Genomic DNA, 27,517 nt, shown 5'->3' with positions numbered 1-27,517 from the left:
TGTGTTCATTGGGATGTTTTTTTGTTTTTTAAGTAAAAAGTTAAATATATACGTTCTTTTATAACTTAACTCTTAACAGATAATTTATAACAACTGAACAATTTAACACAGCAAATGTACACTATAAGCATCCGTCCATAACAAAGGAGTCAGAAGTGATTGTGCGAGACTGCTTGGTGCTCCGCATTAGCAATTTGCATCACACACATAACATGTTCATCATCATCCCCTGGGGGCGATAGTAGTCAAATGATTCTTAAATAACAATATACAACGCTCCATAAATTTTGACATTGATGAGTATACTTGGAGGTATCGGGTCCTTCAGTGCATGCAGGCGCTGAACACTTGTATACACATGTACAGTAATGACCTTTTGCACTTGAGGCCAGTTCGGCTGAATTCTGTACGCACCGCTTCAAAAACACAAAGAGAGTGGCACAAATCGCCATTGCATATTACGAAGTGCATGGGCTGTTATTTGACTGCAAAGTTCACAACAATAAATTTAGGCTGAGAGTCAAAAGAAGACTAAGCACTGTGCATGGTTTAAAGCTTGTGTTGACTATTAATTGAGGTTCTGTGCTACGGTTGTGATGTAGTAAACAGCAATAAATAAACAGGAGGTAAAAATGTAATAGAATTATCCTTGCACACAAAAGCTTCACACTCTGTGTGTATTACACAGATGCATACATTGTAGCTCACGACCAGAGTTTCATTACAAATGTGTTCAAGACAAAAATGGGCAAAATACAATGTTTTTTTATTGTTGTTTGCCTTTAAAGCCATTGGACCCTTTCGGTAAACACTATTGTCCAAGGCCCACACTTCGTGTATCACAACTTCTATATCAAATAACAAACCTGTGAAAATTTAGGCTCAATCGGTCATTGGAGTCTGGAGAAAATAACGGGAAAACCCACCCGTGTATCCGCACTTTTCGCCGTGTCATGACATGTGTTTAAAATAAATCGTAATTCTCGCTAACGAGAATTTATATTGTTTTACTGTTTTCTCAAAAAAGTAAAGCATTTCATGGAATAATATTTCAAGGGAAGTCTTTCACCACTACCTTCTGTAAACCCTGTAAGTTATTTGTAAATCTGTGAACTTTTTTTTTTTTTCTGTACCAAAAGGGTCCAATGGCTTTAAGCATAATTTTCACTGCATTAGCGTCAAATAATTGTTTTTTTTATGGTTAATATTAACCCTCTAAGAAATAATTTAAACGTGCTCACAGAGTTGATTTACCCTACGGCTGCACGCAAAATTTAGTGTCAGGATATGAGCCTACAGTTTTACTTTTAGGTTCGTGCAATGATGAAACCCAAATGGCTAACAAGAATCAGCCTTAGTATTAAGATTAACTCAACGGGAAATTTGAGCTGCATGGGTCAATAGTGTAACCCAAATCCAGAGACATCTGGTTATTTTGGTCGAAGCAAACGAGAACTTGATCACTGTCGCTGATGAAAAGAAAGATGAGAGCGGTATCTCTGGTGAACCAGCTGCTTACGGATATCAAACAAAATAGTTTGTAGTGGTGTTGTATACAGACATGTACGTATTGTCAGTTCCGCCATTAAATTGAAATGATATTGATATAAGGTTGTCTGTGTGAAGTATAACACAGTACAGTACATTTGTGAAACAAGACGAAATACATACAAGGAAAACGTTGATCACTTCATTTTACTGTCAAGTTCACAGCAAAATTTTCCTGTACTTGCACACAACTTTACTTAAATATCAATAAGGTTTTAATGTGTTTGTTACATTGTCTATCATCATCTAAATTGTCTTTATAACACATGAAGTACATGTAGAACATCAGATCACCATTCACCACACCTTGTTTATGTCTCAGTTTTTAAAATGTACAGTGTACATCACTCAGGGAACAACTTCATCCAGCAATTTTGCGTCGCAAAATATTTTGACTGGAAAGTTTTGTGCAGAGTGAATGCAAATTTTGAATAGCAAAGATGATTTTTGAGTAACTGAGACATTTTGCACTGCTATACAAGGGAAATCGTTCACTGTACACATCTGCATGCAAACAGAATGGTCTGTGCTGTCTGGATCAATGGTGTGTGGAAATGTTTCGAGCGCAATCATGTACTGTATTGTATTGTACAACCCTGTGTCAGTAAAATGTCATGACACTTTACAGAATTTACACACAAACTTTGTGTGACCCGCGACTACAAAAGTTATTTTTAGCATTCTGGTGTGAGGATTATTATGATCCAGCCTATTATGATGTTGTATACTGTAGGATATGTATTTGTAAACACATTTTCTGATTTTCTAATTTCAATCAATGTTTACAAAGCTAGGAAATGCTTCAGGGCTGTGTGCATTTTAGTCAGTTTGCTCGATTTACATGGCACCTGACCCTGGGATGTGAATGGCTTACTTTAAGCATGGAGGTAGCTTTAAGTAAAAAATCCGGCGGCCATATTTATATGAGGTGTAGAAACATGTTAAAAAGTATTTAATCTGTGCGCGCTGGCAAGCAAGCTTATTCAGGCACTATGTAATTTACCTGTCTTGCAGTCAATAATCTAATATGTAACACGTAGTATGGCAAGTGTACCCACAACAGTGGAGGGTCACACGTAAGCTTACCCATTGCAAATCAGACCCTGTGAACGTGACATGAATTGAAAAGTTTCATAGATTTTCCTACATTGTTACATTTGTACGTTATGGGGGTTGCAGGATGCCTGTGTCAAAACGCAAGTATTTTGGCGCGATTCAAATGAATCGTGTTTTTACTTGGTCACCCTTCACCGCATACAGTTTGACGTGTCACAAAATCAAAGAAGAACTAAAGGAGAACAGTTGCTCTAAAACTCAGACATGCAACTAATTATTTGCAAAAAAAGAGGAAATGGCCGGCTACATGTACACTTAACTTTTGTACAGTGTTTTTCAGCTTCCTATAGCACTGTTTTGAAAAGAAAGAGGACATCAGCGGATCAGCTGAAAAGTTGCATGCCTGATAACTGGGTGCATCTTTTGCGGCATACATGTTCCATACTTTAGCATGCTCATATACATGCAATGTGGATCAGCCTCATCAAAATGTGCAAAACCCAAGTACACATTGTAATTAACCAATTCCAGTGGTCATGAGCGAGCAGCGCATGCAGAAACCAAATGGCGCTGCAAGAACGATCATCACCGTGAACGAGGTTACTGTGTCATGTAGCTGCCATGTTTGCAGTTGTCATGGCAAGTTAAGTAAGCTTTCATGCCGTCGCACACAAACAGATCGTCTAGCCATTCCTTTACCAGGAAGCCCCTCCTCACAAGACTGTTAGTGACTCACTATACAGGAAGTCATTCATTTACAAACACCTTATCACTCTTGACTTGATTATTACATTGCAGCATTGAGCTGACAATTTGTCAAAACTTTCAACTGAAGGTGATTGCATTAAGCACATCATGACAGCCTGGGGCCAATTTCTCAGCGCTGCTCATTGGTAGAACATTTTCATGCCAACTGTAGCTGAACATTTTGCTTTTGAAAGCAGCACTAGGAAATGGAAGCTCAAATACATGTAGTAAGCACAAAATCAGCTGTAAACAGCTCTATGGAAATGGGCCCTTGGCTATAGTTATCAATCAGTGTTCGCCCCAGGATCAAGCTAGCATATCAGGCCAATACTAGCCAATCGCAACCAGATACGCACAAATTGCGTGTTGATACAAGCACATTTTTCGACAACAACAAAAATCCGGGCTTGCTTTTGAACAATTTTGTGAACCTCTAATCAAGGATTCACAACGTTCCAACAACAATCACGAAAATCAATCAATTAACTTACCTGAAGCAGCAGTTATTTCATCAGTATTCACCACAATGTGAGCGTTAAGTTCATTCAATTCTTGGCGTAATTCGTGCAGTTTTATATTCGCCTGCTTCACCATATTGTTTATGTTTGCAATACTCTTCTTGTCCGTCGTAACCTTTCGCATGTTTTCCGCTCCTTCTTTGAGTTTAAGTTCTTTGCGTATGTCCTTCTTGATCTGCTCTTTGATGTACTCCAGGTTTTGCTGGAAGCCGGCGTCGGAGAGGTCAAGGTCGGTGCCATAACGGGTGCTGAGGTGAGAGGCAAGACTTCCGATGCCTACCTCCCCGCCGACAACTCCCTTAAAAAAAGAAACAAGATTTACAATAAAAATCACTTACAAAGAAAAATTAATAATCAGTAGTTAAGACTCTGTTCACATTTCCTTTCTTCATTGGTCACCAGGCCTCAAAGACCCACAGCACTTAGTGCCCTGTCCTTTTGCCATGGTGCCCTGTCCTTTTGCCAAAGTTCCAGTACAAACTAATTCTCCTCATAGAGAAGTGCCTCTAATCACACAAAAATTGCCGTGCCCCCTTCAAAATCAATGCTCGGGTCACCCAATGGTATATTTAATTTTCATAAACATTTTCTCAGGGTGTCGGGTGTGCTTTTAAAAATGTTTTCATGATACGCAGGCCTTGAATTTTGGTCTTGAAGGGGCACAACAATTTTCCCCTGGTAAGGAAAGGGCACTTCTATCTAATGGGGAAAATGTAACTTTGTATTTAGAACCTTGGAAAGGGCACCACAGCAAAAGCATAGGGCACCACGGCAATTGCTGTGGGTGCCAGGGGGGATTTAGAGGCTTGATCATGGCGAATTTGTTAAACAGGGCCTACTGGTTGCCTGCATTTCGGAATCTCATCAAGGAATAAGGAAGAACAAACATTTTAACACAAGAAGTAGATGTCATTGCCTCCCATGTTATTAACTGTGGTAAACAACAGGCATCCGAAAGGCTATGCAAAGGTCAAATTATCCACAACAGCCAGTACATCCATTACTAAGGCTGCAAATATTTGACCACATACACTAACGTCAACAAGTGAACAGATACATGTGATTCCATCTTAAGCGCAGAAATTAGCGCCTAGGAATAGGATTGATTTTCTTCAACTTCCTGAACTGGGTCCACAGTACAACAGGAAGTTTGAACGTCTGGTTGCTCTAAAACAAAGATTTCCTTCAATCAGACAACAGTCCCCTTACATGGTAATTTGTTCTGTGCGTTTTCCCCGGTGGAAGTATAAATTGTTTTAGTTGTTCTATCTGCCAAGTATAAAAGACTTGATGCCAAAACCTTGGGATATCATAAATAAATTTATTATTGTATAATAATAATATAATATTGAAGTGATAGCGCACATATCTACCAAACAAGGTACTCAAGGCGCTGAGTATATATACAAACATTCAGAAAGATACGTTATTGCAGTTATGAGTTCTGAGACCCAATTAAATTGAGTACCATGTCATGTGTGGGATTAATAAGACACGTTTATCACGTTACATGTATTGGTTAGTGTCAAATTTGTATACAACTTAAAATAGTAATTTAAACAACAATGTTGATAACCAATTAATATTATTTGAATATTTTACTGTATGATGATTGATTAAAATTACATTTTGCTCTCTTTTTAACTAAAAACTTAACAATAATTTAATTAAGACAAAAACAAAAAAATACAAATTACAAATAATGTCAACAACTTCTTATAGTTTATACTCTTTAATAATAATAATAATAATAACCCGTTTTTATATAGCACTTTTTACACCCGGAGGGCGTCCCAAAGCGCTTCACATTATTACCCCTTTAATTTAACATCTTCATAAAATAATCACACAAGTCACAAATTAGTAACTTTACACCCCACATAAACTATAGAATGCCATGTCTTCTTACACTGCACAACTCTTGACATGTAAAAATGACAGTGCAGTGACACACACTCCCTCAATACACAGCAACCCACTTGGCATTGAATTGAATTGAGATTCGAGTTGATTTATGAACGTTCACACAATAAAGTGCACAAAAAGAACCGACTCCTTTACAAATACAGTATTCTTTCAAACAGAACCACAAACCTGGTAAAATGAAGGTGATTCTGTTGCCATCTTCTTGGTTCAAATATCAAAACTGGAATTCACCAGGGCCAGGCATCACCACCATAAACAGACTTGCGTAGGTTGTTGCAGAATTCGTTGCAGACAACTGCACATTCATACGTAGAACTTCTTCATGCAATCCAATGGGTATAAATTCAGCAGTGATAAACCAGTCAACCAGTGTGAAGTGAACGGCACAGAAATTTAATCTCACTGCAAAATTCCTGAACACTTTTCCAACAAATAAGTAACGGACGGACAGTTCGATATACACTTATCCTATGGCATGATGTAAAAACGTGAGAAAATGATGTTTTGTCTTAGAAAAATAAGTCAAATTTCGACGCGACTTCCCGATGTAGATTTTCACACTGCTGAGTGCATAGCCTGCCAAAGATCACGTGGTGTTTGTAGCCTAGGATTGGCCAATCAGGAGCGTTGTAAGAAGTAGTTCATGGAACGCCCCAAAGTTTACACAGGGATCTTTTAATTGGCGGAAGCTTTCGAGTTCATTATAACGAGGCTGCATTTTATGATGATTTTTAATTGAGTTATTTACATGGACACGTGCATGGGCGGGAGAAAAACCACAACAATTTGCAATGACTGTATGCAGAGGAATTCAGTTTTGTTTTCTCAATCTGTAAATGTAATTAGTAAATGGGGGAATAATCTTTGATGAAAGGACCATGGTTAGTGGCCCCGGTGAAAATTAAATCACCACGTGTGCCTTTTATTTTGAATGACTATTTCTTTGATTTTAAATGCAGACGTTCAGAAGTTTCTTGCCCTTTTTATTTGACGGACAACAATGTGAAAGACTGCTTTAATGCAGTGATATGGTGGTACAGAATGTGTAAGCCAAGAGAAAAATGTGAAGAGATTGTAATAATTTCAAGTTCACTTCTCGAGGCGGTAAAATAGGAACAAGATAATAAATAACCATTCCACAATTTTAATTTTGCAACCAGCTGCATAACTGAAAATACACTTTTTCATTTTGCTAGCCGAATATAATGAGGTATGCGTTATTATATTTATGTCAATCTTGTCATTATTAATTTATTTAACTCGTTGTAGGCCGGTGAATTTAGTTCAATGATTTGTAAAAACAATTTGTTACAAAACTGTTTGTGGTAGAAGTACTTTAGGAATAATAACAGAACGAAAGTAGAAACATCAAATGAATATGGACGTGGCAGGAAATTCTATCAATTTCTTTTGAAAGCACTCTCTTTTGAAAAATTGAATCAACCTCCTTGCCCAATGTTATTAAGTTTGTCATGCAATAAACCGCCCGAGCTCGGGACGGCTTTTCCTATGCACCGATAGGAACTTGAAGAAAAGTTTATTTTTAACGGTCCTTTGAAATGGCGCCCTCTCGAGTTTATAAAACGTCGGACAAAAAAATAGTTCTTGGTATCTCTGTTTCCTTTTGCGTAAACCAATGACATGGAACGGTTACCATGTAAAAACTAACGAGTTTCTATAAATAGCTGATTGCAATGTTATTGTGGGCAGGTCCATGCACGTTTTTGTGAAGTTGTGTTTATTGTATTTATAGAACCTCAAAAACGGAATTTAGTTGGTATAAAGCAGTGTTGTCTGGTGCATTGAATGATGACGGTGTAGACAGTTGAAGTACGCATGCTTCATTTATCTGCTGAACTCAAATCCAACTTCAAAGTTGACGGTCTAACTTGTAAAAATGTGCGGTAGGACAGCTTGGTGAGAAATATTATTATATTATTATAATTTAATAAAATATAAGTTCAGTTCAATTCGCACATGTTTGATATGAAATGTTTATAAACTAGTGCTTAGCAAGGGTTTGTGCAACTATTATTAGTGATGTGAAACCATCAATTTCTTTATTTAAGTTCTTCAATTTGTCATTTAATAAATTTAAGTAATTATAATTTTTTCCATCCCACCATGCCTTTTGCTTTGGCCATTCAGCAGAGGCAGATTTGCGATATATGATAGAAATGGGAAAATTGGTGTGGATGAGTGAATTATCTTGTTATTTATGTCATAGCACGCTTGATCCCGACCAGACTCGACGAGCCTGTGCCTATACCAATAGGCAGGGTAGAAGAGTACGACCGAGGTGGAAGAATCCAAGCAGCACATCTGGTAAACGAGGCAATACAGGTACCAACAACGGCAAACAACGAGGGACGACACAAACTGGCAAACAACAGCAAAGCGAGGGCCAAATTCTGAGGCGGAAATATTATCCATCGTTCAATCTGACTCCGACTGGTATTTCGTAAGTGAACTGCTCAATAAAAAAAACTTGATCATCTTCAAAGTAGTATCGTGTTTAATTAAAGGTGCTTCAACATTCAGTAGGCCTATAGTACTGAAAGGTATTGTGGAGCTACATCTTTGAAGTAAGAGACCTATTCCATACACTGATAGTGAACAATTTGCTGTGGCGCAATATAAAGCCAATCAAACCAGGAAGACTCGAGCAAACCCTCTCTCTTGCTATGATAAAAGTACACAGGGTTCATTTACATGTGTTACACAACACACAAGACCAACAGTTTCTTGTCCCATCTGAAGGACGCAGCAATAATGGTAAATTGTCTTGCTTGCGGACACAAGTGTCACGGCTGGGACACGAAACCAACACTCTGCTGATCAGAAACACCAGAGCTTGAGTTCGGTGCTCTTATCCACTCGGCCACGACACCCCAATGTATAACAGTATTGTCACATTCACACATGCATACATACAGGACTAGCGCCCTCTAGAGTTCAACCCCTCACTCATGTACCTTTCCATCAACATTGTAGCCTGAACATCTCACGTCCACTTTGAGGCTTGTGAATAACGCCAGAGACCTACCTCCAAACCGGCGTGTATTTTCACCTTTGACCAACATTTCATATACAGATACGCAGTCAAATTCTATTGCGGACGTGACAGGAGTGTACTGTTTGGGCATCTATGGAACGCTTATGTCACTGTTCACGTGTGTCCAATATCATTGTATCCAATGGAATCACTGGATCTAAATAGCAGGTACCTGTCTTTATCCTTGCAGTTAAAGACAGGGACCCAGTCCATCAACATGGCTGCCAAGTGTTAACGTGATTAAACTACCAAAGTTCATGACATTTAAGCCGAGTCCCTCTGTCTCTCTATTTTCCTACAGGCCTGTGCTTGTCTCTGCAAAGCATTTTGACAGCGATGCTGCATCTGATGATCGTCAACTTGCCCCAATGCAATGGGGTCTTGTCCCGTCCTGGCATAAAGACGGTGACCATATGAGTGTTGCTTACAAGATGAACAATTGCAGACGAGAAGGAATGATGGAGAAACGCACTTTTAGCCGACTGGCAGAAAAAGGACAGCGATGTGTCGTCTTGGTTGATGGGTAAATGTTTTGTTTTTTAATCCATATTTTTAAGTGTTTTCATTGGTTTATTGACTGTTCAAAAACTATTAAGAATTGCTAGATCTTATTAAAATTAGATGATAAAACAACTCATTTCATTTGTAAGGTGTCGTGGCAAACAGTTCAATTTCTAGTGGTTTAGTCATTGAGAGGTTGGTTCAAATCCCTGTCATTACTTTTATGTCCACACAGGAAGAATAATCCCCAGTAGGAATACACAAAATCTGAGAAAGGTGAAGTGGTATTGCTTCAAATTTTGGGGTTTAAAAACTGGTACCATTTTTACATTACTTAGTGAAACGTTTCTCCAAATGCTTTATACTATCAACAGCTGCTGTAGGCTTCTAACCAATAATTTGGTTTTACCATTATGTTAAGAGTGATAACCAAACGTATAGGCCCCTACCTTCTCTAAAAATCTATTGGTTCCGTCTCTAGGTACTACGAGTGGCTGACATCAAAAGATGGCAAGAAGAAACAACCTTACTTCATATACTTCCCCCAAGACGCGCCGATAGAAAACCTTGCCTCGAAAACCTCTCAGTCGGAATCAGAACCAGAACAACCTGATTGCCTCCCAGAAGACGAGGTCACAGAAGGGTCAGAGTGGAAAGGTCACCGGCTCGTTACGATGGCCGGACTGTTTGACTGTTGGTACCCACCGCAGGTTGGTATCCTTTTTGTAAATCTCCTTCAAAGTGTTTTCAAAATATTCACAGATGATTACCACCAGGGTCCAATTTCATAGAGCCGCTTAAACACAAAAAGTAGCTAGGCACAACAAATTTATGCTTAGCAAAATAAGTTTACCGGCCAAAATTACCATTTCTTATGTACTGATTGTGATTGGTATCCTGCTCATTTTTGCTAGCAGGAAATCGTTAAGCAATAAATTCTGCTGAGAAGTTCTATGAAATTGGGCACTAGCGGCCTTGAAATTGGGGTATAGCCATTCTCCTCTGGTAAGGAGAACTTCTTTGAAGAAAATGTAAATTTGTATTTGGAACCTTGCAGAGGAGACCACAGCAAAATTACAGGGCACCACGGCAATTACTTTGGGTGCTGTGGGTTAATTTCAAGGCCTTTACCTCAAAATATTCATTTGGGTTCAAAAAGATTAACCGGTTCGAACCTAGTTATGACACTTGTGGTCTTGAGCAAGGCACTATACCATAATTGCGTCAAATTGCGTAAAATGTTGGGGAGGTAGTGCATTCTGCTCTAGCAGCCACGCTCCTAGTAGATGATACCCTTGCCTACATCCTTACTGGCTGTGAAGGGAGTAATCCTGTTTCCGCCCCCGGAGTAGGTGGCAACGTGCCCCCTGGTGACAGTTGATTTGGGTTGATTTCCCAAATCGGTCAAGTGTAACATTTCACTACCTGCCCCACTTTTTACGAAGCAATTTAGGTTGAGTGCCTTGCTCAAGGGAGGGTGTCGAGACCTAGTATATCGAACCCAGACTCAGCTGCTGACAACACCAGAGCTTGGGTCCAGTGAACTATACCACTCGGCCACGACACGCCAACAACTCAATTAATAATAATGTTTTTGATATTCTTAGGGAGGGGAACCTCTGTATTCCTACACTGTGATCACCTTAGCTTCGTCTGAATCCATGAGTTGGTTACATCACCGGATGCCAGCTATATTGGATGGGGATGAGGCTGTAAAGTCATGGCTGGATTACGGCACTGTACCGATAAAGAAAGTGAGTCCAAAACAAACGACGGTCTGACTTAAAGGCAGTGGACACTATTGGTAATAACTCAGACTAATTATTAGCATAAAATCTTACTTGGTAACAAGTAATGGGGAGCTATTGACAGTATAAAACATAGTGAGAACCACCCTCTGAAGTAATGTAGTTTTCGAGAAAGAAGTAATTTTACACGAATTTGATTTCGAGACCTCAGACTAAGAATTTTGAGGTCTTGGCATCAAGCATCTGAAAGCACACAACTTTGTGTGACAAGGTTTTTTTTCTCTCCATTATTATCTCGCAACTTCGGTGACCGATTGAGCTCAAATTTTCACAGGTTTGTTACTGTATGCATATGTTGAGATACAGCGAGTGAGAAGACTGGTCTTTGACAATTACCAATAGTGTCAAGTGTCTTTAGAGGGCCTGGTATACATTTGGTAATGGAACCCACTGTCTGTTTCTATCTTATTTAGCTGTAGATATGTACCATAAAACCTAACCTGTTTAACGAAGACAAATTTACCAGGCGAGGATTTGAACCAATGACCTCCAGATTAATATACCATCACTCTACCAACTGAGCTATCCGGCCCTATGTTGGTGGTCTCCTTATTACTCAATATCTTTGTTCAGGGGGTGCTAGTCAGAAGCCATGTAACCACTTGCTGCCGGTAGCCAGGAATCGCATCCGAGTTTACGATACAACCTGGAAAGCGACAGCCATGGGATCACGTCAAGGGGATTGGACTTTATAATATTAAATATCAACGTAATAAGCCAAAAGGAAAACTGACTGGGTAAATTTTTAAACAATTTGGGTTTTGAACAAGGAAAAATTTACTGGAGCAACAAATTATTTAGGGTTTGAACCATGCCAGTGCTCTACCAACTGACCTATCTACCCCTTTGTTAGCGGTCTCCCTATTTTTTTATGTTTGTTTAGGGGTGCCAGTCGGAAGCCATAAAAATGTTAACTGGGACAGAACATTTTAATACTATTTATTAACTATTTTCCATTTTCCACAGGCGTTGGAGCTCATGAATGTAGAGCCTAGCTTGACCTCTCATCCCGTGTCAATGAATGTCAACAACTCGAGATACAAGGCATCTGATTGCATAATACCAATCAATCTTGAGTAAGTCATGTGTTAAGGAGAAAGACGTAACAAAAAGTTAACAGTGAAAGTTTGTAAGCAATTGTGTGCAAATTTGCGTTTCAAAAACACTGAGTGTGAAAGTGTGATTTGTTTTCTGCAGTGCATAAGTCATTATTGTAATGTTAAACTCCTTGGCGGTAAGCTTGGTGGGATTCGAACCCACAACCATGGCATTGCAAGTCAAGCAGTACAACCACTATAACACGGTTTTCAGGGGCCCTACGAGGTTTGCCTGGGTTTTCCTCAGTTGGGGTTTTCCCACATCTAAAACTGACACTTATTGAATCTTTGTTCTTTGACAGTAAACCGGTGAAGGAGACGGCTAGCAGTAAACTGATGAGTTCTTGGCTAAGCAAGGGTTCCACTCCCAAAAAAGAGACGTCGGTCAAAAAAGAAACGGGGCAAGAAACCACGCCTCCTGTTGAACAAGGGTCACCATTATCAAAACCAAGGTCATCACCACGGAAACAAACAGCAATGACGGCTTGGTTAAGCAAGGCAAATCCAGAATTGAAAGTCGAGGCTGAAACAGAACAAGATGGCCCCCCATCCAAGAAAAGCAAACTCTTTTGAAGGTTTTGTGAATCACCTTCAAAGAAAATGGATGCAGCGCCACTTTAAATCTTGATCGTGAAGTTAGATGCAAATGTCCTTAAAGGTACTGGACACCTTGTAAAGGTGGGGTATCTTTTGAGTAACTACTCCTCAACTTAAAGACAGTGGACACTATTGGTACTTTGAAACTTATTTTGTAAAGAGGACTGGTGAGCCAATTCGGATGACAAAATACGGTATGAAGTTACCCCTTTTGATGTACCGTGTAGTGTAGTTTAAGAGGTAAGGGGTGATTTTTAACCTCCAAAATTTGAATCTGAGAAAGAAATCTGTTCTCAGACATCTGAAGGCACACAGTTCTATGTTTTTTTTTTTTTTTTTTTTTTTTTTTTTTTTTCATTCATCATTTTCTTGCAACTTTGATGACCAATTTAGTCCATATTTGTACAGGTTTGTTATTGTATGCATGTTGTGATACACCACACGAGGATACTGTTCTTTTACAATTACCAAAAGTAAACCCTGCATTTAAAATTAATTTGTTGTAAATAATATGTAAAAAAGATGTAACTATTTTAAACTTTACAGGAATACAATTATAACGAGAGTCGCCAGTACTGACCTATTAAATGTAGTTTCTGCTTGCATTGCACTGGCACCTTTTCAGAGCTCTTGCTAAGCCATTTGTTATTTTTTATACGATAATTTGAATAAATATAAAGGCAAAAACAAAGCAATGTCTGCTTATAAATGTAAATATAGTTTTAAAAACATTGATATATTATCATGATAAAGGTTATACAAATTTGAAATGAAATGTTTAAATTAATCTCAAAAGTCAAGACTTCAAATTTTGTACTGAAGGGGTAACATCAAAATAATGGTAATTCACATTATTTCAACATAAGTTTATATTTTACCATACAAATGAGGACATTTTGGAAAATGAGTATTTGCAAAATTAAATTGGACAATTTCCCGTCCCTCTTTCAGGAAAAAAAAAAATCACTTCCAGTGATACAACTTCAGGGGCTCAACCTTCATTAAAAATATTTGAGATCAAAAGTTGAGCATTACATTTTATGACATTACTTTACAGCAAATAAGTAATCAACGCATCCAAGGTACTGTATTTCAACTAGAGAATTGTATGTGTGGCAAGTTCGTTGTAATGTACTTATGAGATGTTTGGTTTGTTCCGTTAATAGTCTTCTTATTCGCATAAAAAGGCAAGAAAATGTATACAAACAGTAAACTTTGACAATAACGAACTTGTGTGTTTTTGTATTTGAGATATGTACCAATTATGTTTATATACAGTGTACAGTGTAAGTGAACTCGCATAATGATAATACAGTTGTGGAGTGCTGCGATTTAATTGGCCTAAAATAAACAGTCTGACGTCACACTTCGAGTCTCGTGAATCACGCTGAGAGATCTGCCGTTTAGCCCACCTGGGCCCAATTTCATAGAGCTGCTAAGCACAAAAATTTCTTCCTTGACGATAACAGGATTTACCAATGTCCACGTGATTTTCAGGATAAGCAATAAACAGCTGAACACCAGTAACAAGCAATTAATGTGCAACAAACGGAAATTTATTTGGTAATCCTGTTTTTTATCAAGGAAGTAATTTCATGCTAAGCAAATTTGTGTGCTTAGCAGCTCTATGAAATTGGGCCCTGGCCAACGTAATCGCCTTTGAGCAGTGCTTTATTTCACATGACCTTCATGGTTTGGAAGATTCGCAGTTAAGTTCGACGTACATTGTGAGCACGTGAAAAACAACCAGTCTACTCTATTTAAATTTCTGAAATCTGTAGCCGAAGAGGGCGTACGTCAAAGGGGATTTCCCGAAATGAGAAATACCGTCGTGCCGTTAAATTTTCGCGCTCATTTTACACCGTCGTGGCTAACAAAGATATAGTACTCGTCGGGTCATGTAATACACCGTAATAGAAATACTCCATTACCCCAGATGCGAATTTAACATCCATTAAAATTGTTAAGAACAACATTTTGATGCAGTAAAGGAGATAGAGGAAGGGAAATCGAGGGAGCACTGCATGCACAGGAACAGGTAGGTTATGACTGCGAAGTTTGGATGTTTGTTAACCTATAAACAAATAATAATATTACATGGTTACTTTATCACTGGGGGAAAAAACCGGCTCAGTTTGAGCCAAAACTACCGGTTTCTCTGTTCAAAAATGGCTCTCATTGAGCCAAGTCAGGCTCAGTCAAAATTGAGCACGTGACTCATTTCTGACTGAGCCAGTCTTGACTCAAGTGAGCCAATCAATCATAGCTCATTTCGAGCCAATCTTTAGGGCCGGTTTTGTGAACAGAGTAGGCGACATTTGGCTCAACCGTGTTTCCCAGTGCTGTCGAGACCATCCATGTAGGATATATAGGAAATGTTTATAATGTTCGTTTGCTTTTATTTTATGTAGTTTACAGACTCGCAAGGAAAACTGCTGATTGTCTTGCTACAACTGAGGAGACAATGGGTACGTTTAGCCATCAGATGTATAATAATTATATTCAAAAACATTGTCTGAACATGATTTTATCCATTACATCAATCAACTTCGATGACATTTTTATTGTATATTTTTTGGTTTTTTTTTTTTTTTTTTTTTTTTTGGGGGGGGGTTGATTGTCCTCTTTTTTCCTTTCACTTTCTGTGTCATAAGTATAGGAATATTATCTTGTCCTCTTTTGTTCTTGCCCGGTTTTCTCTTTTCCTCTTTTTCTTTCATGGATAGAATACTCACAATATTCCTGATAAAAACCCATTATTACTTCTTTTATATACTTTGTAAATTGTGTATTTAATTTTGTATGAAATGTGAAAATAAAATTTCAAAAGCAAATTCATGTGCATTTGCATTTCAAATACAGCTCCAAAGAAACCTAACCGGGCACGACCTACAAAACAAACTCAACCCACAATAAGACCAGCACAACGTTTAGCCATTCGCCACACTGCAGCCCGGCCAGGCAACCAGCCAGCCAACAGACGCCCATCACCAGCCAGCCAAGCAAAACGCCAACCAGCAGCCAGTCATGGAAAACAGCTGGCCCCAAAACGCCAACCAACAACCAGCCACGGCAAACAGCTGGCCCCAAAATGCCAACCAACAACCAGTCATGGTAAACAGCTGGCCCCAAAACGCCAACCAACAACCAGCCATGGCAAACAGCTGGCCCCAAAACGCCAACCAACAACCAGCCACGGCAAACAGCTGGCCCCAAAACGCCAACCAACAACCAGCCATGGCAAACAGCTGGCCCCAAAACGCCAACCAACAACCAGCCACGGCAAACAGCTGGCCCCAAAACGCCAACCAACAACCAGCCATGGCAAACAGCTGGCCCCAAAACGCCAACCAACAACCAGCCATGGCAAACAGCTGGCCCCAAAACGCCAACCAACAACCAGCCATGGCAAACAGCTGGCCCCAAAACGCCAACAATCCGTTCTAAAGATGCTGCAAACCAAAGGCAGGGTGACCCAGCCTCGTCCGAATATCATTACTGTCCCAGTTCCAGTAGGACCATCCACTGTTACACATCATCATCATCAAGATAGCTCTGTTCACAATCAAACCAATGTAACAGGAGACCGTAACCAAACCTTCCTTGCACCAGTCAAAAGATCAACATTTTGGACCAGCAGTGAGCAACCAAGTAAACGTCAAAAAACAGGTATGTTTAAAAGGTCCTTTCGTTTGGTCCAATATAGAAATTAACTGGAACATTACTTACTCCAACTCCAACCTATTGTCACCTCTCCATTATTATAAGTACTAAATTTTGCTTGTTTGTGTTTATACACTCTTTAAATCTTTTAGCCAGGATTTTAAATAAATAAATAACGTTTTCCCCTAGTCTGACTGTACTTTGTTTCCATGTTCAATTTAGCCCCATGGCTCAACTTGGGCTACCGAGTGTACTGTACTCTAACCTGCACCTGTGACTCATGCTATTGTTCCATAATATTATTTCGTTCCATGTGATTTCGCGCCATCGCAATGGCCTATGTTTTAACTATTGGTATCATAAAAGAGATCAATGATCTAATGATTTAAACTTTGATCTCCAAAAGATCAATGGTTTTGAAACGATATCGCGCCATACATGCAAAATAGTTGAGTGCTGGAACAAATAGCGTGACGTCACAGGTGGATAATAAGTTGCATATTAATGAACCTTTCTATTATTATAGCCTTTTCGAGACATGGTGGACACTATAGCAATGCCTTGTTACTTTGGGTATGTTCTTACAGAAAATTTGCTTACCGTTAAAAAAGCAGCAGCCGATTTCACGAAACGCTATAGGATTAATCCTATCTAGAGTTAGGAAGAGTATTAACCCGTCCTAACTTAGGATGGGTTCAATGCGTCCTACGTATTTTGATACAGAACTGAACCCGTCCTAAGTCCTATAAGATTAATCCTAAGTTCGGAAGAGTTTGGTGAAATCGACGGCAGCTCTATGAAATTTGGCTCTTTTTATAAATCACATATATGTGAGTTGAGTTAAAGTTAAACGTTGGTTCTCTGTTGTGCCACGAGGGTTTTCCAGACCGCCCCGTTTTCTTCCCTCGGGAAAAATCAAACACTTTCGATCTTGGCTGTGCTCCGTGGTCATAATGGGTTGATGTGGCTGGCAGGCGCCCTTGCATGCTTGCTTCTCGAACACGTCCTTCGTAATTCAGCTCTTAGCTGCGAGTAAGGATGATTATAGCCTCCCAAATTATTATTATTACATCAATGTTTTCCCACTCAGAACCAGACGAGTACTCCCAACAGCCAATAGACGAAGATGTTTTTTCAGACATCCAGGATGAGGAGGATGAAGATGGTGAGCAGGATTATGAAGACTATCAGGACCCTCAAGACGATGACCAAGATTATGATGACGAGGAATATGAAGATGAAAACCAGGAAGAGTGTAAGAAAGATGATCAGGATGATTATAAAGATGATCATCCTAGTACTTCTGAGCAGCATTCATTAACCCCAAAGAAAGAAATTTAAAAAGTTCCAATTCCATGCAAGGCTCATTTTTGTGAAAATGATTAAACGCAACAACCAGTTTTGTTCCGAAAATTTTCATTGTTTCTAAAAAATAATAATAATAATTTAGATCGTTTCAATTCAATTCAAATACCACGATTCATTTTTGTGAAAATAAACGCAACCGATTGTGTTCAATTTCATTGTTTTTCTTCCAAACTTATATAGGTTTGTGGTAACACCATTGTGTTTACCTCTACTATTCGCAGAGTTTATAAAGGAAAAGAACAGGGCTCATTTCATAAAGCAGTTTATGAACAGAAAATTCTGCTCTTCATCAGCAAATTCATTTGTTGAGCAAGAAATGGATGGGGCACCGGTGGTAACGGTATAAACTTTATGGATTGTTGGCTGGTAAACTGTTTCAGCGGAGTAGGATTATGTCTGTGCTTAGCAAGATTTTGTGCTTACAGGCTTTATGAAATTGGGCCTCGTGAATTTATAGCTCGTAAAAGTAGTAGAAGACTTGCATGTTCAATCGGAATCATACAGAGAAAGTATTGTGCACTGTGCAGCAAGAGTGTTTTTTATTTTTTTATTTTTTTTTTTTATAAAACAACGATTTGCGAAGTTGACTTTGATAAGGCTTGCTGTTTGGCGGCATTTCAATGAATGTCTCTCCATAAAGCTTCGTTCTTCTTGTTTTCTGGACACCATTGGTTAGCACAAAAACTTATGTATAACGAGCAATGAAGAGCTGTTGATAGTATAGAACGTTATGGGAAACGGCTCCCTCTGAAGCAACATAGTTTTTGAAAACGAAGTAATTTCTCACTAAAATATTATTTGAACTGAATTGGAGACCTCAGCTGAGGTTTCGAATTTAAGCATCTGAAAGCACACAACTTAAGCGTCAATGGTGTTTTTTCTTCCATTATTCTCTCGCAACTTCGACGACCAATTGAGTTTACATTTTCACGGGTTCGTTATTTTATGCATAGTACGTTGAGATACACCGAGTGAGAAGACTGGTCTTTTGACAATTACCATGTCAAACCTGACACCATGCAACGATATTGACGAAATAGTGAGACCACCAACCTTGGGGGAAGGCACTAAATACTAAACTCCACAGCGGTTCGGCCCATCGGAGAATACCCGAGCGAGAATGACCTTATGACGTCATTTTGCATATGCTTGCATCTTTTAGACATGAAAATATTAACAAACAGGTCCCAGTGGTTAGTCCACTCTAATGTAACAACTCCCCAAACCTGCTGCTACAAATGTACTTTAATATAGAGGTCTGACGCAGTACTGATCTTTTAGACATGACAATATAAACAACCAGGTCCCAGTGGTTAGTCCACTCTTATGTAACAACTCGCCAAACCTGCTGCTACAAATGTACTTGAATAAAGAGGTCTGAAGCAGTACTTGCATATTGTAGACATGAAATCATTAACAACCAGGTCCTAGTGGTTAGTCCACTCTTATGTAACAACTCCCCAAACCTGCCGCGTGGGGGATCGTCGCGAACCGTGCCGGAATGTTCCGAGAGCACACGAAAAGTTCCGAACCGCTGTAGCGGTTAGTTTTTAGTGCCTTCCAACATTAGGGCTTGACAGCTCGGTCGATAAAACGCCGGCAAATCCCACTGCAATGCAATCAATCTTTGTTCAACCCAAATCTAATTGTTTATAATTAATAAGTAAATTTTGTTTTTATTGTTTACAATATTAATAAGTAAATTTTGTTTTTATTGGCTAACTTGGTTTGAATATTGCTTCTGTAAAATTTGCTTTGTTTAAAAGTATCGGGATTTAAGAATCTTTAATTGCATTTAGTTGCTGCTTGTTTAAACGGGGGCACGGCAGTTGTGGAGTCTAATCTTTGACTCCACAAAATGGCCGACCTTGTCAGTTCACAAAGTAAAAGGAAAACCACGCAAATAAAGCCACGTGTATTTTTCGTAAATTGACACAAGCATGTGGGGGAAAACAGCGTGCTCACGTGATAGGGGGTTTAGATATGATGGAGATACATCTTTATACGTAATTTTTTTTTATCACATAACAGTCTATTCAATGCAGGTTAAAATTATGAAATTGTACATTTAATATTGTGGAAGTCGCTGCATTTAGTAGTTTTACAAGCATATCTAATCGGAATTTTTAGTATTTTTAGTATTTTTAGTATTCGTTTTTGGAGGTGGTGGAAATTAAAAAAATTTTGATTATTAACACTGCTCTTTCCTTGTTACATTTATTTGCGTTAATCTCCTAAAACGTTAATCTCCAGGTGCCCCACTTGTGGATCGGTTCACTTGGGGCTGGCCCGAGGTGCACTGACGTCACCGCGAGAAGGGTGAGTGATTTTGTTTCCAGGAAGAACGTGAGTAATTATCTGCACACGTTCGTCCTGGATTAAAAAAAACAAGACTTTTCCAGGACGAACTTGGCGTAATTATCTGCCCACGTTCGTCCTGGATGAGCACACCGGGGTCGACCCGGGGAAGCTAATCGAGCGCACTTTTATGTTAGAGTGTCATGTCCGAGTGGTTAAGAGCATCGAATTCAAGTTCTGGTGCTGATTCACCGGAGTGTGGGTTCAAATCCCGGTCGTGACACTTGTGTCCTTGCTTCTCTTAAAGCTTAAACGTTAGAAGCCCCCCCCCCCCGCCCCCTAATTAATCCATTGTCTTACTTTCAGATAGTCTAGATACCTTGATTGCGAAATATTATTGAGCGCAACATCTGTGTAATTCACAATAGTTTCAGGCTGTGATAAGTTTTTGATGTTGGGTAATTTATCAAACACCATTCTCACTTGGTGAATTGCAACATATGCATAAAAACAAATCTTGTGGAAATTTTGGATCAATTGGTCATCGAAGTTGCAAGAAAACTAATGAAAAACACCCTTGTTGCACTAGTGTCGTCAGATGCCCGAAAAGGGCTTGAGGCCTGGCCCCAATTTCATAAAGCCTGTCACACAAAACTTGCAGCACAGAATAGTACTGCTTAGCAGAAACGAGTTAGGCATACCAACCCAAATAACATTAAGTTTGCATTGCTGTCGCTGGTGCCCGACTCAAGTTTTGGTTAGCAAAGTTTGTCAAGTAGTATAGCCTACTTCTTGCTTGAAACCTTTATGAAATTAGGCCAAGAAATCTTTCTTATTATGAGTAATTACCTCTTTTTCAAAAACTACGTTACTTCAGAGTGAGTCCTTTCTTGCACAATGCTCTATACTATCAACAGCTCTCCGTTGCTCGTTACCAAGTTTTTTAAAAGCGTGTCCAGTACCTTTAAGAAAAAGTGACAGGCATAAAGAATACAATAACGATTTTTATCAAAATCTTAACTTTGTGACCCATATCTAATCAGTCTGTTTGATTGGCGGACCCATGACCAAGAACTTTAATTCAACCCAGTCAACTTCTGATAAGCCAACAGCTGACGTCTCCTTAAAAAAACTATAAATTCTCATGAATCGCTCTTGAAAATTCATTCCGATTTGACCGAAAGCAGCATCGACGACTTCTCATTCTCACTCAGCAACTTGCCTGACAAAACTGTGAAAATGGCCGGCAGAATTTCATCCGTATTCCTACTCATTGGTGCCATGTTTTTGGCCGTCTCCGTACAAGGTATAAAACACTTTAAATTTACTTTTTACTTTTCAAAAGTTGCTAGTTTTCTCTGTATTCAGGTAAAGCTTTTAGCAAAATAGTTTATAATTTGTATACATACTATTGTAATAGAATTCATAAATACCTCAGACAGTTTCGCTATTCCTATTGGTGGAGAGCGCGTCACGTGGGGGTGTTTAAACCTTTGATAATGACCAGTGGTTATAACCGGTTGTCCCTTATCAAAGCAATCGAAGGGTTCCAATTCTATCTGGACATGTTTGGTATTGTCAGAGACCAGTATTTCACTTGGTTTACTCCTTCATAATGCATAAGTTAAAAAAATGTCGTCGAAGTTGCAAGAGAATAATGAAAGAAAAGAAAAAAGTAACCACATTTGTTGCACATTTTGTGGGCTTTCAGGTGCCAATAAAGGGGTTCAGCTGATGTCTTTTAAAATTTGAGTGAGAAATTATCTCTTTCTCAAAAACTATACGTTACTTAATTCAAAGGAAGCCGTTTCTCACAAAGTTTTATGCTATCAACGGCTCTCAATAATTGGGTCGTTATACCAAGTAAGTTTTTATGCTAACAATCATTTTAAGTAATTACCAATAGTTCCCAAATGCCATAATCATGCTTTAATTTTTGTCGTGGTTGATACAACTTTACTTTCAGAGATCTATGGAACTGGATCTTTGACTGAGCCCAGGGATGCCACTCCGGAGATTCAGGGTTATGTTGACCAGGTATAATAATTTATTACACAATTAAACTGTGGTAGACAATGATGGAGATACGACAAAGAAGCAGCGTTCTTCTCAATATCAGTGGTCCGCTGGCCAATGCCAGCTGTAAGATCCGACTGGACCATAGACTTGATTCAAGGTCCTTTCTCGTGTGAGAGGTGCAGAGCATCACAAAACAATAGTTTCCTGGGGATGGTACGGGATTGGGACTTGAGTCAAGTCTAACTGGACCAGAGCGGCAAATTTTTTGAGAAAAGCAGGCAGAGATACTCTATTTTGCTATGAATAAAGGGTTTTCTTTTTACTCAAAAATAATTCACTGCATCTCATTCTTAAAACAAAAGTTTTTTATTTATTTTTATATATATATATTTTTTTATATAGGTGAGATCTGACGTGGAGAGTGATGTCAACAGAGAACTCGAGATGTACGAAGCGACGACCTACAGAACACAGCTGGTCAACGGAGTCAACTATTTCATCAAGGTAAAGGCATACTAAAGTAAAATTATCACTGAACATTGTCATTAAACAGACCGGCGTCGCATGCTCTATGCAATACTATCCGGAGGACATTTTTGCATATGCAATAATGTCCTTCGGCCGTTGCGTTGGGTATCCAGTGCAATCATAAAACACGTAAATAATATTCATGCTGCATATTACGTATAGGTTCACTGTGCGTGCACGCTCGCCTACGCGCGCACAATCCATGTCCACCGGACGGTTTTTGCATAGCCCCGGACACGATTAAATACGCAAAAGTGTCCGGAGCGGACAGTATTGCATGGCGGACACAATTGCATCTGACACCGGTCTGAGAGAGGGTTTTGGTACCGGACCCTCTGAAAGTAAAAGAGTAAACATTTCACTCTCTCCATTGTCCGAGTGGTGTCACTTTCGCTCTTCCTTCTTGAGAGTGAAAGTCAATCCGTGTCACTCTTTTTGAGTGAAAGTTTGAACGAACTCCATTCAAAATCGAGCCTATATTTAGAGCTTTCGCGCTCTAAATAGCGTTGTCCGCCATAATGGCTCTTTGCGAGAGTGGTTATGGCCTGCGGACAAAACGATTGTTAAGAGAGATAATTACTCAAAACATGAATGACCATAAATTAGAACTTGGTAAGAAGCACTGCAGCTATCGATAATGTATTACATTTTGAGAAACGATTCCCTTAAATCGTAAATTGCGTTTTGTCAGTCCCAATGTATTTTTCTCCCATGTCTAAAGCTGCAGTTTCTTCATTGTTTACTGCAAACAAATGGTGTAATGTTTCCAGTAGGATGCTCTGCCAACCAGTCATTTAGATTCGGATGTTTTTGACAGAAGTATTTTCTTTATTTCTGTTGCAGGTTCACATTGGTGGTGTTGAATACCTACACCTTCGTCTCTACAAGTCCAATGGTGGAGATGTTAGTTTCGTCAGCGCCAAAGACGGAATGAAGTTTGACGACGAACTTGTCTACTTTCAATAGACTAAACCACTTGGACAGTCGAGTCAAACGTGGAGCTGTGGATGGCAGTCTCTTGTTCATTGATTTTGAATAATTCTAGTAGCTGACGCTTCACCACCACCTAAATAATAATTTAAACACAAATCTATATATATTTGGTTTGCGGTAACACCATGTGTGTATCTACTTGCCAGGTAGAGTTGTTCTTAGGGAACTGTCTTGCTTGAGAACAACTCTACTAAGAACAACTCTACCTGGCAAGTAGATACACACATGGTGTTACCGCAAACCAAATATATATTGATACCTCACCATGCAATGCCTCAAATCCTATAAACACAAATCTACTTGAAATTCGCGTTTATGTTCAAGGTATCAGAAGCATTACAGATTGTATTATTTTCACTGACGCTCATCGAAGCAGCTGGTTATCCACATTGTCTTCATTACAGTTAGCAAAGTGACAACAAAAACGGTTGAAAGCTTTAACTCAGTTCAATGCAATGGCATTATCTGTATAGAAAAGCAAGCAGGTCATTAGCGGACGGGACTAGTTTCAAAGAAAAGCATTATAAACCTTTAACAAAACGTTTAACTATTGTGGTTGCTAGAAATAAAAGGTGAACAATGAAAGGCATGTAAACAAGAAGCAGTTTCTGTGTGGCTTAATTATAGGTGTTTGTTATTGTGCGTTATTTGTATAGGTCACTATATTGTTACTGACTCCTTGCACAACGCACAGCGCACGGCTTAGGCCTTTCTCTTCTCCCATCATTTTTTAGAGTAAAAAATGTACACGAAGAAATTGCCCCCCCCCCCCCGCACTGGAAAGTGCACGTTCTTGTGGGGGTGCATTCCGCGTGTCTGCAATGGGCCAGTGAGAAGTAATTGCGTAATAACCCCCACGTTAATGACTCACCCCCTCCCCCTCCTCCCCCAGTCTAAAGGTAAAAGTTTCTGAAAAGTCTCCCGCCAAAAATTCGATCCTCAACAAAAATTGAAAGAAGAAGACACTCGGGTTGGGTAATATTGTTGTTACAGACCTGTATTCTCACTTGGTGTATTAATATGATAACAATTAAAGAGTAAATACAAAATTTCCCCTTTAATGTAAAAAGCAGTGAGACTTTTAAGTATTTTTTCGTTTATTTTTAACTAGTTTGAATTTTGCACTCTAAGCCTATAATTTAGTGGGCGCTCTGGGGCAAGATAAACTGCCCCCTCTGTTGTTGTCTTTGACATTTCTCATTTGGCAAAGCGCCCTCTCTGTTACTGAAAGGCCATCTCATCATACAAGATCGTGTAAAAAGTGCGTGTGCATGTCATTTTGTGTTCTGGAAACCTGTAGAAAATAACTGCAAAATGATTGAAATAACGTGTAACGACCGCCTTGGAAAGAAAGTTCGCATCAAGTGCAAGTATCCTTTTATATAGGACGATAAAAGAAACTTGAACATTAGTGATATTAAGCCGAGGAGGTTACTTTTTGTGTTGTCTGGTGTTTTGTTGTTTTTATTTTGTAACTAGTTTGTCATGTATGTTGTGTACGTGCATGACGTGTGTGTATGAAGTGTATCAATCAACTTTGTTATACCTCGGTAACAAACTGTGAAGTTTGATTGGTCGAGAACCAATCATGTGACGCGCAAAAAAAACGCATGTTACATGGCTCGTGACGGGCCGGGTAACATGAAAAGTGATGTACACCGATGTACACCACCTTGATCGTTCCCAGCGTTGGTCGATTTCGCGCTGTGTACGAAACAACCGTGGGTTCGAGGGAATTGTTTCTCGTTCGTCTGCTTATTAAACAATGAATAGTCCGTCGTAATAATGTTTGAAGATGACAACAGAACTTCGAGAAGAGGAATAACAATTATACAAAGGTATAACAAAACAATTGTTGCACGTTGTGACTGGGGTCCATGGGTTTTGTACACCCTCGAGGGAAAATGGCACCCTCAACTTCGCCTCGGGTTCCATTTTCACCCTCTAGTGTACAAAACGCCATGGAACCCGTCACACCGTGCAACAATTGTATAATGATCATTCATTCGCTCAGATCAGACATTAAATGATAATCATTGGCAAACTAAACCATGGCTGTAATTGCACATGATGGTGCAAGTCGTTGATAATAATTCAGTGGAATTGGAGTTAATTAAGGGCGGATAAATTGGTGACGTTGTGCAGAACATTATCCAAACTAGCCCCTTCCCTCCACCCACCCCCTTTGTCCTTCATCATTCATGTTCATTCTTTGTTTACCCCTTGCTTTTTTCTGTGTGCTTTCTGCCTCTTTCTGATTCTCTATTCATGTACTTCCACTTCACTTGTTACACTTCGTTACTTGTTCATGTTTGATGTGTAAATGGACCAGAATTTCTTTAACAAGACTTGAAAGAGCTTTCTTCAGAGTTGAACATGTAAATTAATTATATTTGAACTATTAGAAAAGAGCATCTCATCTGTGTTATCGGTTTGTATATTGTGATACTCAACAGAGTTGTATTACTAGACTCAAAGTCAACATTTCACAGTTTAATTTCTTTCTGTAAAAGATATTAAACTGTGAGGGAATTATTATTCAATCGAAAACACAAGACTGTCGGACTAGTCAGGACTTCAGGGTAATGAGTTTACTGCCCGGGGCTAAAATCACTGGCGTCAGGCCTTTGGTCCAGTGTCAAACTCAAGCCCTGGGATCACAAAATGGTAATATTAAATCACGTTTATAAAGTATGTATTTCTTGGCCGTTTTCAACCTTACATTTCTTCATTTAGTTGTCTGAATATTAATTTTGGCTTTTACCCATACACCGATGTGTGTTAGCACTGTATACTCAGTACTTTCCCAAGTCCTTTGAACAAATATAACAGGCATATTACTCGGGTGGGATTCGACCCAACGACCCTTGCAATTCTAGAGCACTGTCTTACCAACTAGACTACCGCGATTGCCCGGTAGCTAGAGGCAGTTCGAATCCTATGTTTGTCCGAAGTTCAACATTACTAAACATTATGAGAATGATCCTTAGCATTTTGTCCTATCAGCGATACCGACACAATAGGTGACCTGAAGAAACTCATCGCTGCACAAACCGGAACAAGACACGAGAAGATCGTCCTCAAGAAGTGGTACAACATCTTCAAGAACCACATCACACTCAGAGACTGTATCCTTTGAACTTTGAACTATTTTGAACTATCAGTTGGTATTGTTTACGACCAGTGTTGTAGCCACGGTTGGCGGTACTGGGCCAGCCTGCCAAGAACTAGCAACCTTTGCCCAGCACTCTGAGCAAAATATACTGTGCTGTAAGAGCTGCCTAGTTGCAATGATCTTTTTTTCTTCAAAATACTTTCTCAATGATGTTTTTTAGTATTATGCATCGATTCATTTGACATTGATGATAAAATCCGTGTTTTTAGAATTTGTGTCATGATTTTTGAAGGCGGTAAAAATTTGGCAAATCTGGTGACTAGTCTATCAACATAATTGCCCTTCAGCCGAATCTTGTGCGTATTGTTACGATCATCGCAACTATGTGCTGCCCAGCAAAGATTTCCCCCCAATTGCACTTAATGATAGTAATGATGGCCCCCTATCTAAACATTACAAATTGGGAATAGACTAAGTTGGATTTAGAGCCCACCATTAAAATTGGTCTAGCAACAACACTGCCAACACAAATTCTTACTTACCTTTTGTCAAAACAGGCATTTGTTTAAAAGATACCTACTTCAACCTATTAAATGTCTTTTCCCTTAACTGCAAAATGTCTCTTCTCAGATGAAATCGGCGACGGAATGAACTTGGAATTGTACTACCAATGATCAAAC

At 39.2% G+C, this 27,517-nt stretch overlaps 4 protein-coding genes across 5 annotated transcripts in view; 3 read left to right on the top strand and 1 right to left on the bottom strand.

Moving 5' to 3' along the window:
• Nucleotides 1-6,359, bottom strand: part of LOC117303131 (serine/threonine-protein kinase N2-like) — a 42,522-nt gene extending 36,163 nt beyond the window's left edge. For both annotated transcript variants that reach the window (XM_033787232.1, XM_033787233.1), the window contains exons 1-2: nt 5,964-6,359; nt 3,843-4,167 (exon numbers count right to left, since the gene is read on the bottom strand). In XM_033787232.1, the coding sequence (XP_033643123.1) occupies nt 3,843-4,167; nt 5,964-5,993 (355 nt within the window). In that variant the 5' untranslated portion in view covers nt 5,994-6,359. The remainder of the gene's footprint in view (nt 1-3,842; nt 4,168-5,963) is intronic.
• Nucleotides 6,360-7,500: 1,141 nt separating this feature from the next.
• Nucleotides 7,501-13,182, top strand: LOC117303243 (abasic site processing protein HMCES-like). The gene is made up of 7 exons (XM_033787392.1): nt 7,501-7,712; nt 8,023-8,256; nt 9,152-9,373; nt 9,833-10,061; nt 10,959-11,105; nt 12,126-12,235; nt 12,559-13,182. The coding sequence occupies exons 1-7, from the start codon at nt 7,693-7,695 to the stop codon at nt 12,827-12,829; spliced, it is 1,233 nt and encodes a 410-aa protein (XP_033643283.1). The 5' UTR covers nt 7,501-7,692; the 3' UTR covers nt 12,830-13,182.
• Nucleotides 13,183-14,675: 1,493 nt separating this feature from the next.
• On the top strand, nt 14,676-18,004 carry LOC117302930 (nucleoprotein TPR-like). The gene is made up of 4 exons (XM_033786919.1): nt 14,676-14,891; nt 15,265-15,321; nt 15,716-16,522; nt 17,607-18,004. The coding sequence occupies exons 2-4, from the start codon at nt 15,318-15,320 to the stop codon at nt 17,855-17,857; spliced, it is 1,062 nt and encodes a 353-aa protein (XP_033642810.1). The 5' UTR covers nt 14,676-14,891; nt 15,265-15,317; the 3' UTR covers nt 17,858-18,004.
• A 3,361-nt stretch (nt 18,005-21,365) lies between these two features.
• On the top strand, nt 21,366-23,835 carry LOC117302929 (cystatin-A-like). Its single transcript, XM_033786918.1, has 4 exons — nt 21,366-21,488; nt 22,149-22,219; nt 22,604-22,705; nt 23,573-23,835. The coding sequence occupies exons 1-4, from the start codon at nt 21,422-21,424 to the stop codon at nt 23,693-23,695; spliced, it is 363 nt and encodes a 120-aa protein (XP_033642809.1). The 5' UTR covers nt 21,366-21,421; the 3' UTR covers nt 23,696-23,835.
• The last annotated feature ends 3,682 nt before the right edge of the window (nt 23,836-27,517 follow it).

This window comes from Asterias rubens, chromosome 19, assembly GCF_902459465.1.
Source record: "Asterias rubens chromosome 19, eAstRub1.3, whole genome shotgun sequence".
In the NCBI taxonomy this organism is placed as follows: Eukaryota; Metazoa; Echinodermata; class Asteroidea; order Forcipulatida; family Asteriidae; genus Asterias; species Asterias rubens.
Note: the sequence above shows the minus strand (reverse complement) of the source record. Positions and strands in the feature narration are given on the sequence as shown.

Excerpts from the sequence above, each read along its gene's own strand:
- LOC117303243 (XM_033787392.1), top strand. The coding sequence starts at position 7,693 with ATGTGCGGTAGGACAGCTTG. Across the intron at positions 8,257-9,151 it reads CTGACTCCGACTGGTATTTC|GCCTGTGCTTGTCTCTGCAA; the intron begins GTAAGTGAACTG and ends ATTTTCCTACAG. Across the intron at positions 11,106-12,125 it reads GCACTGTACCGATAAAGAAA|GCGTTGGAGCTCATGAATGT; the intron begins GTGAGTCCAAAA and ends CATTTTCCACAG.
- LOC117302930 (XM_033786919.1), top strand. Across the intron at positions 16,523-17,606 it reads AAGTAAACGTCAAAAAACAG|AACCAGACGAGTACTCCCAA; the intron begins GTATGTTTAAAA and ends TTTCCCACTCAG.
- LOC117302929 (XM_033786918.1), top strand. The coding sequence starts at position 21,422 with ATGGCCGGCAGAATTTCATCCGTATTCCTACTCATTGGTGCCATGTTT. Across the intron at positions 21,489-22,148 it reads TTTGGCCGTCTCCGTACAAG|AGATCTATGGAACTGGATCT; the intron begins GTATAAAACACT and ends CTTTACTTTCAG. Across the intron at positions 22,220-22,603 it reads TTCAGGGTTATGTTGACCAG|GTGAGATCTGACGTGGAGAG; the intron begins GTATAATAATTT and ends TTTTTTATATAG.